The 15,651-nt window shown below is 36.8% G+C and overlaps 3 protein-coding genes and 1 pseudogene across 3 annotated transcripts; 1 reads left to right on the top strand and 3 right to left on the bottom strand.

The window, feature by feature from the left end:
• The first annotated feature begins 571 nt into the window (after positions 1 to 571).
• Positions 572 to 3,570, top strand: LOC125829678 (putative late blight resistance protein homolog R1B-14; annotated as a pseudogene).
• Positions 3,571 to 4,403: 833 nt separating this feature from the next.
• Positions 4,404 to 5,679, bottom strand: LOC125829728 (probable beta-1,4-xylosyltransferase IRX10L). The gene has a single exon (XM_049508918.1). It carries the CDS (start codon positions 5,677 to 5,679, stop codon positions 4,432 to 4,434), a length of 1,248 nt encoding a protein of 415 aa, XP_049364875.1. The 3' UTR covers positions 4,404 to 4,431.
• Positions 5,680 to 6,631: 952 nt separating this feature from the next.
• On the bottom strand, positions 6,632 to 11,131 carry LOC125829719 (mitotic checkpoint protein BUB3.3). The gene is made up of 9 exons (XM_049508911.1): positions 10,795 to 11,131; positions 10,548 to 10,678; positions 10,182 to 10,264; positions 9,574 to 9,813; positions 8,182 to 8,251; positions 7,988 to 8,068; positions 7,829 to 7,910; positions 7,389 to 7,489; positions 6,632 to 7,282 (listed from the first exon to the last, which is right to left on the bottom strand). The coding sequence occupies exons 1-9, from the start codon at positions 10,897 to 10,899 to the stop codon at positions 7,198 to 7,200; spliced, it is 978 nt and encodes a 325-aa protein (XP_049364868.1). The 5' UTR covers positions 10,900 to 11,131; the 3' UTR covers positions 6,632 to 7,197.
• A 748-nt stretch (positions 11,132 to 11,879) lies between these two features.
• On the bottom strand, positions 11,880 to 15,651 carry LOC125829751 (cell division topological specificity factor homolog, chloroplastic). Its single transcript, XM_049508942.1, has 2 exons — positions 15,415 to 15,651; positions 11,880 to 12,741 (listed from the first exon to the last, which is right to left on the bottom strand). The coding sequence occupies exons 1-2, from the start codon at positions 15,499 to 15,501 to the stop codon at positions 12,124 to 12,126; spliced, it is 705 nt and encodes a 234-aa protein (XP_049364899.1). The 5' UTR covers positions 15,502 to 15,651; the 3' UTR covers positions 11,880 to 12,123.

The raw sequence follows: 15,651 nt of genomic DNA, 5'->3' as shown, positions 1-15,651 counted from the left end.
TGCAACTGATTTTAGGTGCTTTGTTTAATTACTTCTATGGATTGAGATTGTGTGTATGATATATATAGATATTGAGTTCTTTCAGCCTCGATGATTCACTAATAAAACTAAATCCATTTATAAGAGATCCTTTAAATAAACAACAGAAAAGATAACAAATTACTATAAGGTCATTTACACTATATATTAAATTCAGACGTCTTAATCTTAATGAAAACAAATGAGGCCTAATACTAAGTTCCTAACTTCCTTTATTGTTCTTGCATCTGTGTAAATCTCATTTTCATCATTCGATGTTAAATGTCTTTGATCATTTCATACATGTTCATAACTATAGTATTATGTTTGCTGCAATTTACTTGACCGTTGGTTAAGATGGACAAATCCATTTTATCTTTCATGTGATGAATTTTAACAGTATGATAACTCTAGTACTGTATTAGTTATGGTTCAACAAAGAAGAATACAGCTGTATAATATGAGAATACTACAAGTTAAAACACCTTGTTCTGCATCCAACAAATTGTAACCAAAATGGAAATGCATACCGCCAAGCAAAGTGTATGTTATAATGAAAACGCTCATCTTCTTGCGAGACAATCTCATTAATCTACCAAGAGAGGTCCTTGAAGATTTAGACACCACAATTATTGATATCGGGCTTCTAGTTTACTCATTGTATGAAAGCGTGGAGGAAAAGGAAGACATGTCAGTGGGGGAGTTAAACCAAGTGACAGTTCTTGATTTCTCAGGCAATATTCAGAGTATACGAGCAGTGATCTACCGCATCATACAGAAGTCATTTCATTCAAATTTACCTAAGATTGATGGACTGGGATCTGTTGATATCATTTTAGACCACCTGAAGAAGTTGCTATGCCTCTATGCACACTCACTTTCTTCTATAAGGAGCCAACTTTGGACAATTCAGCAGCAACTGGAGCACTTTCAGAAGCAACATGATGGATTTGGATCTTTTGCGATGCAGGTGATTGCTAAAGCATATGAGGTGGAACATATAGTTGATTCCTGTATAAACAAAGACATTCCTGAGTGGTGCCTTTTTCTCTGGACCGGGGACATCATTGAGGAGATTACACAACTCATGAGGGAGGTAGCGGCGATTCATGAAAAGAAAGTCCCTGACTTGGTATTGCATAATACCACTAACGTTACCAGTGCTCATACTTCACAATTTGATAGGATTACAAGCACAAGCGAAGAAATGGTGGGTTTTGATGAGGTGGTGAACAAGCTAAGGCGGCAGCTAATCAGAGGATCACCAGACTTGGATGTTATCTCAATCGTGGGCATGGCCGGATTGGGTAAGACAACTCTGGCTAGTAAACTTTATCATGTTGCCTCTCATTTTGATGTCCGTGCACAATGTTGTGTGTCTCAAGTATATGCACGCAAGGACTTGTTACTAACCATTCTACGTGGTGTTAAGAGGGATACAGTTATAAGTGATAAGCTACCAGAGGATGAATTAGCAGATAAGTTGCAGAAACTTCTAATGGTTCAGAGGTACCTTATCCTTGTTGATGATGTCTGGGAAACTAGTGCATGGGATGATCTAGAGCCTTGCTTTTATGATGCTAGGAAGGGAAGTAGAATTATTCTGACAACTTGGCTTGGTGATGTTGCCTCCCATGCCAAACTCGTCAGTGATCCTCATTGTCTTCGATTGTTTACTCAAGAAGAAAGCTGGATGTTATTGAAGAATAAGGTGTTCAATACAAAGAGTTGCCCCCTTGTCTTAGAAGATGTTGGCCAAAAGATAGCAAAAAGGTGTGGAGGGCTACCTCTTTCAGTTGTCCTGGTAGCAGGCATTCTCAAAACAATAATGGAGAAGGAAAAACATTGTTGGGAACAAGTTGCAATAAATTTAGTTTCAGACATCTGGGATAAGTCACAAGAGATAATAAATCTTAGTTACCAAGTTTTACCATTTCATTTGAAACCTTGTTTTTTGTATTTTGGAGGATGAAGAGATACAAGTTTCAAAGTTAACATGGTTGCGGATAGCAGAAGGTCTGGTAAAATCTCATAAAGAGAAACTTTCCGAGGATGTAGCGGAAGATCACTTAAAAAACCTTATTGGAAGAAACCTTGTAATGGTTTCCAAGAAGATTTGTGATGGTAAGACCAAGACATGTCGCATTCATGACTTGTTGCTTGATTTTGTAAAAAGAAAGCCAAGCTGGAGAACTTTCTACAATGCATAAAAGGGTAATACAATCTAGTATTCCTCTTCGTAGAATCAATTTTATCTTTTAAACGTATTCTGATCGTACTAATTTATGTATTAACAGGGACAATGATAGTATGAATCCTTCTTCTATTTCCTATCAGAAGCATAGCATTCATGCCTTAACTTTCAAGGTGATAATCTTGCAGAATGGAGTTCGATTTGTTCAAATGTACAATCTTTCCACTTGATAAAGGGAAGACAAATTGCATCATCATCAATACACCATGCATCATACACTTTTAATAGCTTCAAGTTTCTGAGGGTGTTAGATTTGGAATTCACTGTAATTGATTCTTTCCCAGAAGCATTAACCTGCTTGAGATATGTTGCTGTTAGCATTGCTGAAGATTCTTCATTATCATTCTCATCCAATCTTTGGAACCTTGAAACTTTGATAGTTAAAGGAATTGGAGGACGAGTATCATTACCAGACACACTTTGGAATATGGTCAAGCTGCGCCATCTACATATATATAATCGTGCTATTTTCACTATACCCAATGTTCATGAAGAGAGTCTCCCAAAAATGAAAGAGTTGAGAACTCTTGCCTCAGTATGGTTTTCTTGTGAGGAGGACGCGAATAACATCTTGGCAAGGACACCAAATCTTCAAAAACTGAGATGTGAAGTTTCAAAATGTGATAGTTTCTTTCCTGCATTTAACAATCTTACTAAGCTTGAAATGCTCAAATTTTCTGGGGGTCCTTGCTGGACCTTGGCTGAGATGAACTTGCCACCATGTCTCAAGAAATTAACACTATTCAACTGTGCGTGTATATAGTCTTGATCAAGTCACAACCCTCCCCGAGCTTGTGGTACTCAAACTGCTACAAGTTACCTTTTATTCCGAAGTATGGGAAGTGACCAATGAGCAGTTCCCTCACCTCAAATTCTTGAAACTTCTAGTTCCTAATCTTTCAGAAAGGAAAGTCTCAGATGATGCTTTTCCATGCCTTGAGCAATTGGTGTTAAGAAGATTGCGAGATCTGGAGGAGATCCCTTCTGGCTTTCAGTACATGCCGACTCTAAAATCTATTGAGGTGATATCATGCAAAGAATCACTTGTTGAATCAGCAAAGGATATCCGGGAAATACAAGTTGAAGAAATGCAAAATTGTGGTTTCAAGCTCGATTTGGTTATCAGGTATGTATGTACCCTTTCTTCTTCTTTTCTTTTTTATGCTGTAGTTTCTTTTAGATCACTCCTAATTTTTGAACTTTCTGTATTGCTATTGAATCTGTCCAAGTCTCAACTAGATGTTAATAATGCAGTTGATTTGCCATTAACTTCACGGAATAGGGAGAATGAATACTAAATAATAGTACTCGATTTTGAAAACAAGGCCAACAAATAAGTAAATTACCAAATAAATCTCAAATGCCATCTCCTTTTCAAATGTGAACTATTTTATGAATAGGATGGAGGCCAAGTATTAGAGCTTTCACAAAGCAAATGTGCAATGGAGTTGTTGACAGTTCTCTTTTTTGGTTTGTTTTAGGGAACAAAGAAGTAGAAGAAGAAGATTTTGAGTCAATTCTCTATTATGTTACTGTGTTCAATCTTTTTCGTGTTTTGGTTCTTCCAAAACACATTCTGTCTGTTCATTATATTATGGCTTAATGAATGAAATTTCAGAATTTTTGTATTGTTATATTATACATTTCAGATCTATTTATATATATTTATATCCCTGTACTGTGATCCAATATTTGAAGATGACTTTGTTCTTTTATCCTAAAAGTCTTTAAATCAATCAACTGTCCTTGGTATGAGTATTGACAAAGAACAAAAGTAGGAGGAGTTACAACTTACTGTTTCTCAAGTATGTGTAGTTTTGTGTCCTTTATTTGCTTTATCCACAATGATGCTTTTATTTTGGAGTTTCTCTTGGAAATCTAAAACAATGGGACTCGAGTAGTCGAGTTCACCAATAAAGTTCTCCTTCTAGTTAGTTCTTCCCTGGTCAAGAGGGTGTGTGGGACTGCTCTGTACTATATTCTACTATGGTGAAAATCCTATATTCTACTGTACTATACAACAATTGTGTGTGTCTACTGAACCTTTGATGGACGAAACTCTTTCTTCTGTGTATAAAATTAACATAGAACAAATAAAAAAATATTATAAGCAAACATGGAAGTCAACAAATGAGTAAATCTTGAGGTTCAGCTTGATCCTACCAAGGTTTTAGATCACCAACTGGACCAGCAGTCCAGTTTAAGACGTTGTTGCCTCCGTATATGGTCTTGTGATGATGGGGTAATTTACGAGCAAGTCCATTCAAGATTTGGTGGAAAGCATCACCTGGTTGAGCAGGTTGTAGAAATAACATAGCCTGCTTCATTGAAGGATTGGCAAGCAATCTCTGCTTCCTCAGTATTTCTTGTGGTGGAACAGAAGTAAGAATGTTATCCAAATATGGAACATCCTTCTCCGCTACAAACAATCCAATATCTTCCCATGGAATGGCATCAGCAAATGGCAATACAATGTCATCTGCTATTATAACGGGGATGCATCCGAATACAACAGCTTCAACCAATCTAGGACTCCATGGAGCCCATCCGAGAGGGCACAAGCAAAAGATAGCTCGTTGCATATCTTCGTAGTATGTAGTTGGATGATCTGTAGAAATATCAAAGAGTGGATTGTCCTTAAAGTTTTCCCACACTGCTGCTCGAGCACCTCTTGCATAGTACCCGCCTTTAGGATCATTTCTTTTGTCATAAAACAAGCCACGGAAATAGACAAATATGGATCTTGGAGTATCAGGAGAGATCAAGTGAGACTGAATTTTCTGTGGAGGAGCATAAGGAGGAATAGTTATTGATCCTTCCTTCAAACAAACATGATTCCGTTGTCCAAAAGTTTGAACCAAGGTAGCACGCTGGAGCAACGGAAGAATTCCTCTTCCAATAGCTTTCTCTTCTTGAAAATGGAAACATGCACCAAAATCATGTGGTACAATGAAGAAATGATCACCCCCCTGTGTCCTGTTCCAGTATGGCCAGCTAGAAGCAACAAGCTGAATCGCGCTTCTCATCATACGTGGTGAGTTAAAAGGTAAAGGATGACCATGTGGTGTCAAGTACTCACAAGTCGTGTAAACTGGAGTGTAAAACCAATCCGCTTCCTCTGGATCAAGTGTTCTAACAGGACTGGATAACAGAAACTGATGCATATATATCTCAGCAGCAAACATGTGACTGAGGCATCGCGAGTCCCTCTGCACAGTCTTCTTGTTATACTTGCTTGGAAGCTCATACACAAAAACTTTCAACCTACCTGTAGGATCATCCTCCAACACATCACCAGCACTTCCGGAGATTCTTTCAACGTGTTGATCACTCCTATGAAATTTTAAGGATTCAACTCTCAATACGAAAGCTAGACAGAGAAATCCAAGAAAGTTCCAATTTCTCATCTTCTACTATGTAGCAGAAGCAAATCGAAAAAGATGAGTAACTCTAAAAGATGTGTGTTCTATTGATGAACTACAAATATTGAGGAGTCAATATATAGTTGCAAATGTGAATAGATAAGTTAGGAGGAATCAATCAGTTGGAGTGTCAGTAGACAAAGTTAGTAGGAATCAACAGTTGAAGTGTCACTAGACAGGGTAGTTAATCCTTATTTTAGTGTAAAATCTTGAACTTAATTAGGGCCTACTAATAAAGAACAGATGAAAAACAAAGATTACAACTCAGGTCAACACTTGTTATGCTTGACAATAAACATTGTAAGAAAATTTGTCCGAAAAATAGCTTTTCCGGACAAGTTTAGGTGACAACTTATGTATTTTTTTGGGACAAGTTTAGGTGGCAACTTGTGTATTTTTCCTTAGTTTTTTAGTTTCTATCATTTCATTCATTTTGCGTTTCAAGATTCTCCCTTGTAGTGTGAGAGATCGGATTACAAATAAAAAAAATTTGGATAATGGGCCCGTTTGTCTACCCTTCTTCACTTACTTATGACATGTGTCTAATCCACACATCACGCGTTGCGCTCTTACCACTTGATCAAAGCCCTAGGGGACAACCTTTTGTAGTATTACTATCTTTCTTATTTCTTACTTGGATTTTTCCCAGGTCAAAAAAAATTGGTGATTAATCAAAATTACTTACAACGGGTTGGGTGTGCTTAGTACAAATACCAAACATCATTAGAAAATAAACAATCATTGCTCTGAAAATATATGAATTTATGTGTTTCTCTTCAAGGTAATATTTAAAGAATATGTTAAGAGGTCACCATATTAATTTTTTTAAGTTACTACAATCGTACATGTTTCAAAGAATAATCAACACTGGTAGCTTAATTGTTCTTTAACATGACTAATATTTTGCATGAAAAAAATACAAGGAAAAGAAAAAGGGTTTAATTAAAGAAATATTTCAAGCAAAAGAATATAACATGTGATTCTTGAAGAAAGGAAAATATGGGTTACTTCACATTACACATGTTAGGAGCTAAAACATATAAAGCTCCATCTGAAATAAATCAATTTGAATAAAACTAGGCTCAAATCAATCAATTCAAAAGAGATTTTGGTATGAGCAAAAACTAAATTCAAAAATACACATTCCACTCAGCAAACGATATGCTAGACACAGATACATCAACTGGACATGATGTTTACATCAGTGGAAATTCTACACTCCAGCGCGCGCGCCCAAGTTTGTGTTGAGTCCTTTGCTTGTAATATCAGTCAGAATCAAATAGCCATCACAGAAGGTAAGCGAGGAAAAGCCAACTTGTACACAGGTATCAGCAGATTTTGCTGTTTAAGAGCTAGCTTAAAATAGAAAATAATGAGGGGGAGCAGAATTTGTGATCAGGGACCAAATATTACAAGGGGTTGATAAGTACAGTATCTCGTAAACAAGATGACTTACATAAGGAAAGACAAGCAACAACCATAATCTGAGTTGTGTATTAGCAGTCATTTTTTGTTTGAAGCTCCTGAAGAAGGCGACATGAGATCACAGTTCCCTATTTCATGTATAAATATCTGAGCTGGCTCTTCTCTGTTAAAGGCAGTTGAACAAATTAAAGGGGTTATAAAAGGGAGGATAGCGAAGAACATACCCAATTTTCACATAATAAGAAGATGACTAAACAAGTTTGCCTTACATTTCGTTAGCTTCTTGGTATGAATAACTGGATGCGACTGCTAAAAGTAATCCATCATGGCTATATGATAGAGAGACGACACTGTTGGGATATCTTGACATCTAAAGAGGGAAACACCGTACAAATTGACTGAGATCCATGAATTGGTTGAAATAAGCAAATAGCTATACAGCAAATCTCAAATGGAAAATAAACAGAAGCAATAGTTTAAAGAGGAATGTGCGATAAAAGTGGATTTAGAGATTAACTGGCAAGTTTTACTTTGGCATGTTACACATATAAATGACGAGATTTGTTCATTCGGTTTCAGAAGCACAAGATTTCTTTCAAAACCATGACGTCAACCAAGTGATATCAAAACTGCAATTACTAGTTTATAACTGTATTATCACTTTTGGGGGAACTTATGCAATATCTGATTGACAAACGAACAAGAGTACCTCAAATATCCGTTTCCTTCCTCGAGCATCCCACAAGGTGGCATAGCCATCATTGTCACCAGTAACAAATGAACCAATAATGCTGGGAAAAGAAAAGTTACTATGAATATAACTTCTATTATAACAATAACAGAAGGCTGAAACTGGAAAATCACATACGATGGGTTAAATGCAATGTCATTAACTGTTACAACATGACGTCTCCCATCTTTAACCTTTGGGTGACATCTAAATGCGTACCTACAAAAGTAGAAACAAAATTAATTAAGAGATCCACAAAGGAGAGTAGTCTGATATACTACAAACTTTCATCTTATCAAACCAAAAAAACAGTACTATAAACTTTTACTGACCCCTCATGTGAGCTGGATTTGCAGATGTACTCCAGAAGAACTCGCCCATCAATTGATCCAACAACAAATCCTGCACAAAGATGTTATCCAGAAGGAAATTGAAAGAAGGTACAATAAAATATAAGCAGTAGATAGAAACATGCAATGGAGAACTATTTTTGCCTGTTGTCTAGACAATATAAGATGGATAATGCAGAAGACTAAAAAACCAAAATAATTGTACCCCTCTGCAGTCTTTTCTTTTTTATGGTGCGCTTCTGTGGTCATGTTATCTAAGGCAAAAAAGCAGAAGATAGAAAAACAGAAGCGGACATCCATTGGAGCTTTAAGCTCAAAGTGCAAATAAAGAATAGGCTTAAATGGAGAAAGGCACAATAGGAGGGAAAGATACACATGCATACTAAACCAAAGCGCCACTTAAGTTGGGCGAAGAGAACACCCTATTTTATACCTACTTTCAAGGCTTAATCTCGCCTCAAGTAAGTCATTAACTACATCATTTGCAGTGAAGTACTTTTTTAATAAGAGAAAAAGTTCTATTAATAGGGTACCAAGAAGGTACTAAAAGGTTACAAAAACAACATAAAGCTTCAGAAAGAAATACAGACTACTAGACTTCCCTTCCTAACATATCCAGAAAATCCATTAACTGGCTCAAACTGCCTATTGAACTACTTCCACACCAGAAGAACATATTCTGCAAAAAGCTAGTTTTGACTCTAGAAATCGGAGATGTATGCCCTTTAAAATAGGCCTTGTCCTTTCCAGCCATATTCCAGAAAATGCACAACGGCATAGTCCACCATATCTTCTTGTTCTCCTTGTGAGTAACCTGTTATTGCCAACTTTATAATAAACCTCTCATATTCTGAGGCATCACTATGTAATACCACAGACACTTAGAAATAACTCCCAGCATTGTTTGGAAACTCTGCAGTGGATAAACAGGTGCTCAACAGTTTCTTGATCTTCTTGACACAAGTAGCATCTATTACATAATACAAAACCCTTCTTTTGCAGATTATGTGGTATTAAACATGCCATGTTGCAACCCACCCAAAGCATGCTACTTTAACAGGAGCCTAAGTCTTCTTCCATAACATCTTCCATTTCCAAGAAGTCTCCCATTGACCTGATTGCTTCCTTAACAGGTTGTAACAACTCCTAACTGAGATTTGTTTGTCCTTGCTTGCTAGACAGATTAGGGGAATTCACTTTACAATGAAGTACTTACATGCATAATAGAGATCTTTAAATAGAACTATTCTTCAACTTTCAAGAAGACACTTAAACCTTTTGTTCTTTCGTTCTTTTTAGTTCAGTGGGGGTGAAGGGGTGTGAGGGGACCTTGGAAGCACAACATAGTTGATATTAGAATTTGGGTAAGAGTACCTTTAGGATTAAAAATTGGTCGTATACATTTTACTTTCACGCCTTTCGTGTGAACCGATGTCTTAAAACTTCGTATGTCATATAAACTAACTGACGACCCAGCAGCAACCATCAAATTTAATCCAGATAGTGACATTGACTCCACCTCTGAAACTAAGCTGCTCAAGCATCCATGAGATTGTGTTGAACGAGCATCCCAAAAAATTATCTTTTTATCCCAACCAGCAGTAATTATTTGACCTACAAATAAAGAAAAAGATATTTAAGGAGAGAAACTTGAGTCAATATCTATACCCTTTAGAGCACTAAAAATGTAAGCAAGTGAATTTTTGGCCCTCTCCATTTTGGCACATTATGTTGAACATATAGCCAAATAAATCAAGTTGTCCAACTAAGAAACTAATTAATAGATCCTCTACTTTAGGAATACATATTAATAGAATTCTTGTGCGTAGTAGAGCCATTAGCTTATGGAAAACCCATTAGCTTTGAAATTTACAAAAACCTATTGCTCTGAATAATACGAGTAATGTCTTTTTCTGAGGCAATATTTAATGAATAAGTTAAGAAGTCACCTTATTGAATTTACAGAGTTATCAATATCTTACATGTTTCGGCAGAATACTCAACACAGGTTGCTGAATCATCATGATTTCCCACTGAGACTTTAATACCTGAATCCAAATCATACCTAGGGAGAACAACAATCCAAAAAAATAATAAGAAGAAATTCAATGCATTCCCCAGAGAATGCACCAGGAAACATGAGAAAACTATTTCTAGCTCTAAGCTCAGCATATAAAGCTTCATCTTTTCCTTCTTCTTTTCTCACATGAAAAGTTTTCCGCTTTAGTTCATGCAATACAAAACGAAAGGGCTCACCCGTGCTCTCAGTGCAGGGTAGCCGGGGAGTTGATAAAATACATTTGACAAGAGAATCTACCCAAGTAGAACAACAATCGAGGAGCAAAAACCTGTTAACTGAACCATCAGAAGCAGCACTAAAGCACACCCTCTCATTTTCAAAACAGCAATCGAGGAGCTCAGCTTCCCCGGGAGCTTCCATTCGAAGCTTAGAGCTATCAACATCGTATAATCGTAGACTCTGCAGATTAAGTTTTTGCATTACATTTAAATGAACTAGAGTTCGATAACATAACTAAACCCAGCTAGTATAAAATTGAGGCGAATTTTCTATACAGAGGAAGGGGATTTACTTACAGAATCCCAAGAAGAAATAAGCAGATTGTTCGAATGTGGAGCAAATCGTATCCTTGAAATTGCGTCCCGAATTGGGTCAGCCAAATTCAGAGAATAAGTATTCATTGTGAAGTCAAACAATGAAAAACAAAACTATTTTTGATTGTGAACCCTAAAAATGGAGAAATTATACGGAGACTGATTTCCCTCTGAAGAACCACACTTCGATTTGAAGTAAACACAGAGTTCTGAAGACGGCAGAGAAAAGCACAGTGAAATGCTAGGGAAGACGAAAGCTCGAATCCATTAAAGATCTTCAGAAAACCTTCAAGTATTTCCCGCCTAATTACTGCCAAAATTTCGTTTTTTTTTTCTATTAAACATGTCTAATTTTTTTTGTTGAATATTAATCTCTTAAATTTGTCACTAAATTATCAATATCATATATTTCTATATGTATTTTCGAAAAAAGTTATATTTATCTCCAATTTTAGTGCGTTAAATTTACATGAGTTTTTTTTTCTTCTTTCTATTGAATCTACTAAATTTTTTTAGCCTACTCAATCGACCAACTAAAAGAATCTTATTCATCTATGGTGGATGCCATTTCATCACTCAAATCTCATCCAAATTAGAACACGATTTCTATTAGGTGTTCCAACAATTCTTATTTATTGTACTGATTTTCTAAATCAGAAAATTACAACAAAAATATTGGAAATAGTCTAAATTTTTATGTGTACATAAATTAGCATACAAGATAGGTAATGCGTCATTAGCGTTCTCTCTATATGAGGAAAAAAAAATACTAACCAAAAATGTATTAATAATGCTTAGCTTTGATGTGTAGATAAATTCTCGCAATGCAACGAACCAAACATCACCTTATAGTTTGTTCTCGATTAAACTATTGTATCCTTTTATCCTGCATTTGTTGAGTATTAATTAGTCCCCAAAACCATTTTGTACTCAAATGGTAGGATTAACTATCTCAATATCGCTGTCTATCTCATCCCGATAATCAACTTTCTCCAATATATCTTTCTTGCAAACAGAAAGACACTTTTACAAACAAAAAAAAATGCATTGAGGATTCACACTTGCCTAAAACAATGGTTACATATAACGAATTGTTATGAAGTGTCTTGGATTGTAACCAAAACTAGCAAATTCATCAAACACTTCCAAAAGGGATTTTCAGGTATTTACAGCACTCTAAAGTTGATTGTCACAGTATATTTGGAGGACCACCTACTAGTATGTTTAAAAAGTTGAAAAAAAATTATCAAATGCCAGACAAACAAGACAGATCAACCCTCTTTTCCAGTTTGGCGAAGGCATGTCAAGGTTTCACATACCATAATCATTGAAATTCTCGTCTGGAATGTAAAAGTCGAACTTGACATCAACTGAACCAGAACTATCTCCAGTGTCTTTGTACTCAACATTAGTTATTGTTCCGGTTGGATCATCTACCTGGTATTCTGATCTCACCCGTCTGACTGGCACTGTGACTGAGTAGATTGTCCCTAGGTCTGGATCCGTTGAGACGCTCAGCTGTACTTTCTCCTGCGATTCTATTTCCACAAAATCAGAGAGAGCACTAACAACGTTGCTTACAATCTTCTGTTTGGCCTCATCACTGACAGCACACCTATCAGAGAAGAGAATCATCCTCAGGCGTTGCTTAGCAATATTAGCAGCAGAATTACTTGCCGAAGGGGATGGTGGAAACATTATCTTCCAAGCCAAGCTTAGGCGCTCAAAAAAGCTCATGCTGATAGCATTGAGGAGTAAATTATCAAATTCCTGGCTGATGGAACTTGCTGCTACTTTATAGTCTCCAAGGATCCCAAGAGGCTTTCTTGAGTGGCATCGGAAGCTATGGCTATCAGATGATAGACGAGACCATTTGGGCAACACCTCAGCAGAACTAGATCCACCATTAAGAAAGGCACTAAAATCTACCTGCAATGTGCAAGAAAATTATCTTTCATTGTGGTCATGATACAATCAATGGGAGACGCAACACAAAAATTTAGGTACATTTTATGAAATTGTTTACAAGATGCTAGGCCGCATACGCTTTCCTACATATTGCACAGCTTGTAGGAATCATTATTTCCCCAATGCTTACAATTTTTCTGGATACAACTGAAGTAAAAAGCAGAAGTAGAGATGCAAATGTTAAAATCCACATTCAAGCATGGTTTACCAATAAGCCAATCTTTGAAAGTGCTAGCATTCAAAAGATATAGAGAATGCACTTAAAAGGATATCGGCAAAAGTTTTTATTTGGGGAATAAGTAAACATAACCATCTTATTGCTTCTCTCATCTATCAAGGAAAAAATACAGTTCTACAATCGAAGCAAACGATAAATTCAGGTGAATCAATGAATAAACATATTGCACAAGCATATCCACTGACGAGTTAAGAGTTCAAAGTACTTTTTACAGAGACGCACACATGGACACAATTGATGCAAATGTATGACCATGAATATTTAACACCTTGAGCACATCTGATCCAGCTTGGACACAACATCTCACATTTAGCTAGGGCTCTAAGATCCAAAGAGGGAAAGGAAAGACAATATTGAACTAAAACTAGAAATCAAGGAAGCAACTTTTGAGCATATATCGACCTGGTACCAGGCAGAATGAAGAAGACCAGTTGAACTGTGAATCACATTTAGGGCCCAGTTAACTAATTTCAACCATCTCGGCAAAAGAGACGAAGCCAAGCAGGCACCAAGTCCAGCCTTTTCTTTTAAATAGGACCTAGCCAGTTTCTCTAATATGTCCCAACACAAATATTAGGTATCAGAAGTGTCAACCACTCAGTCCTCATTGCAATTATAGGAACCATATTAGGTGTTATTGAAGAGGTCTACCAACAAGACCACAACTACATATTTAGGCCTGATAATGTCATTGGTGCATGTTTCTGGAAAGGCAATGCACCAATGGCATTACCATCTGTGTAATAACTACATGCCTATAGCAAACCAAAATACTAAAAAGATGTGGCTATGCTAACATGACCAGATGTAAATTAGTTGAAGTTAAGGCATCAAATTCACATAGAAAATGTTAACTATTAAGGGAAAAAACCAACCAAAGTTCCCAACAGCGTAAGCTCAAACGAATCAACGCATTGAGATAATTTTGAAAACTTTACTGTGTCCTAAGTCCTAACAGAAAAGTCATCATCTTAAGAAAGAAGGAAATTAAGTGAAGTGAATGTCCAAGCAATTCAGTGGGAAGCACTCTCTTCAACTAGAACATTGGTTGAGCTTGAGTTAATGGGTTGTTATCTCCTCACATAGTCTTGGACAATCCTTACCTCATGAGTTGCCTTTTCATGTTGAATTAAGCCCAAGGTTCATTTTTTTTACATGATATCACAACCAAACTCATCCCTGTTCTTGGTTTACCCAATGGATGCCCATGTTATGTTGTCTACACACCAAATGTCCAGCTCGGTCTGGGTGGGTGGGGTGTGTGTGTGTGTGTGTGTGTGGGGGGGGGGGGGGGGGGGGGCGTCCCATATTTGAGGGAATGGTATGGTTATCTCTGTATACAGTCTAGCACAATCCTCATCTCATAGCTAGCTTTTGAGGTCGCATAGGCCCTAGGTTCATTTTCTTCACATGATAAATGAAGTAAACCAGAAGAAAAGTGGTGATTAAGATAATGTCCATCAACTCTTATTTAAAACGGAAAAAAAAACTAAATTAATTTAGTCATCAATAACCATACAGGAACTTTCCTAATACACACACACCAACAACACGGGACCATTACCCAAGCTTCTGTCACAAAAGCAGGTCCAGAATCATAAGCCAGGGGTGTGGAGTACCTCTAACCTCACTACTTTATTTTTGTAACAAAATGCTCAATTGAGTATAAATATACTTCTAAAAAAGTTTCAACGTGTGTGTGTACATATAGACCTCAAGCAAAGGCAGTGGGACTCATGATCCCTGCCTTCACTGTTGATCAACTCATGTTCACATATGCCAAAAGAGAACTAGTAAGCAAAACCTTTACCTAACAAGTCCCAAAGTTCCAAACGCATTAAATAGAGCCCTGAATAATTAGCTAGACATTACTCAGATGATGCTCGTCACCTAATTCCATACTGCATCAACCATACTAGCTCTAGCTACTCTTCTCAGCTTAGCTTAACTCACATAGTTACCAAGCACTTACTCATCTAGAAAAAACATAGACACCTAGCACTTAAGCCCTCCAATTCTGAAAGTTTCTCAATCACTTTTCATTCAAAACCAAGGAGAAAAGAACGAATCTTTCACTATAAAAGAGTACATAGACACCTCCCACCTAGCACTTAGTTTTTTCATTTTTGCTAGGATTTGAACCTGAAACTTCAATGCTCAACCCACTTCATTCACAACTACTAGTTAACTAAAGTAGACCCATATCACCAAATTTCACAAAAAGGTACCAAAAAAGCTATAGAAATTTCCTCAAAAATTAAAGTACACACAATCTCTTAGATTTGGCAAAATGATGGGAAGAAGATAACATTCCCATAAAGTTAACAACTTGACAAATACCCAACAAACAATTCACTTAAAAAAACATGAATTTGTTAAACTATGAAAAGCCAAACCTTTGAAGGAGGTAAAGACGTCCGAAGTGGATTCTTTGGGTATGGAACCAATGTAGCGGAGACCCTTAAATCTCCTGAAATTGCCATTTTTCTCTTTCTCGCTGCTTCTACTTCGCACAGAAACGGAGGTTAGGGTTTGGAAATGGGGACTTTCAGGTGAAATTGCCAATACAGTAGAGCTCACGCCAACCCTACGTACTCAGCTCATCATTACGACGCCGTTTCCGGGTATTTGTG

This window comes from Solanum verrucosum, unplaced genomic scaffold (assembly GCF_900185275.1).
Source record: "Solanum verrucosum unplaced genomic scaffold, falcon-dt-bn FXZP01000008.1, whole genome shotgun sequence".
Taxonomy (NCBI): Eukaryota; Viridiplantae; Streptophyta; class Magnoliopsida; order Solanales; family Solanaceae; genus Solanum; species Solanum verrucosum.
This window is presented reverse-complemented; position numbering and strand designations above follow the sequence as displayed.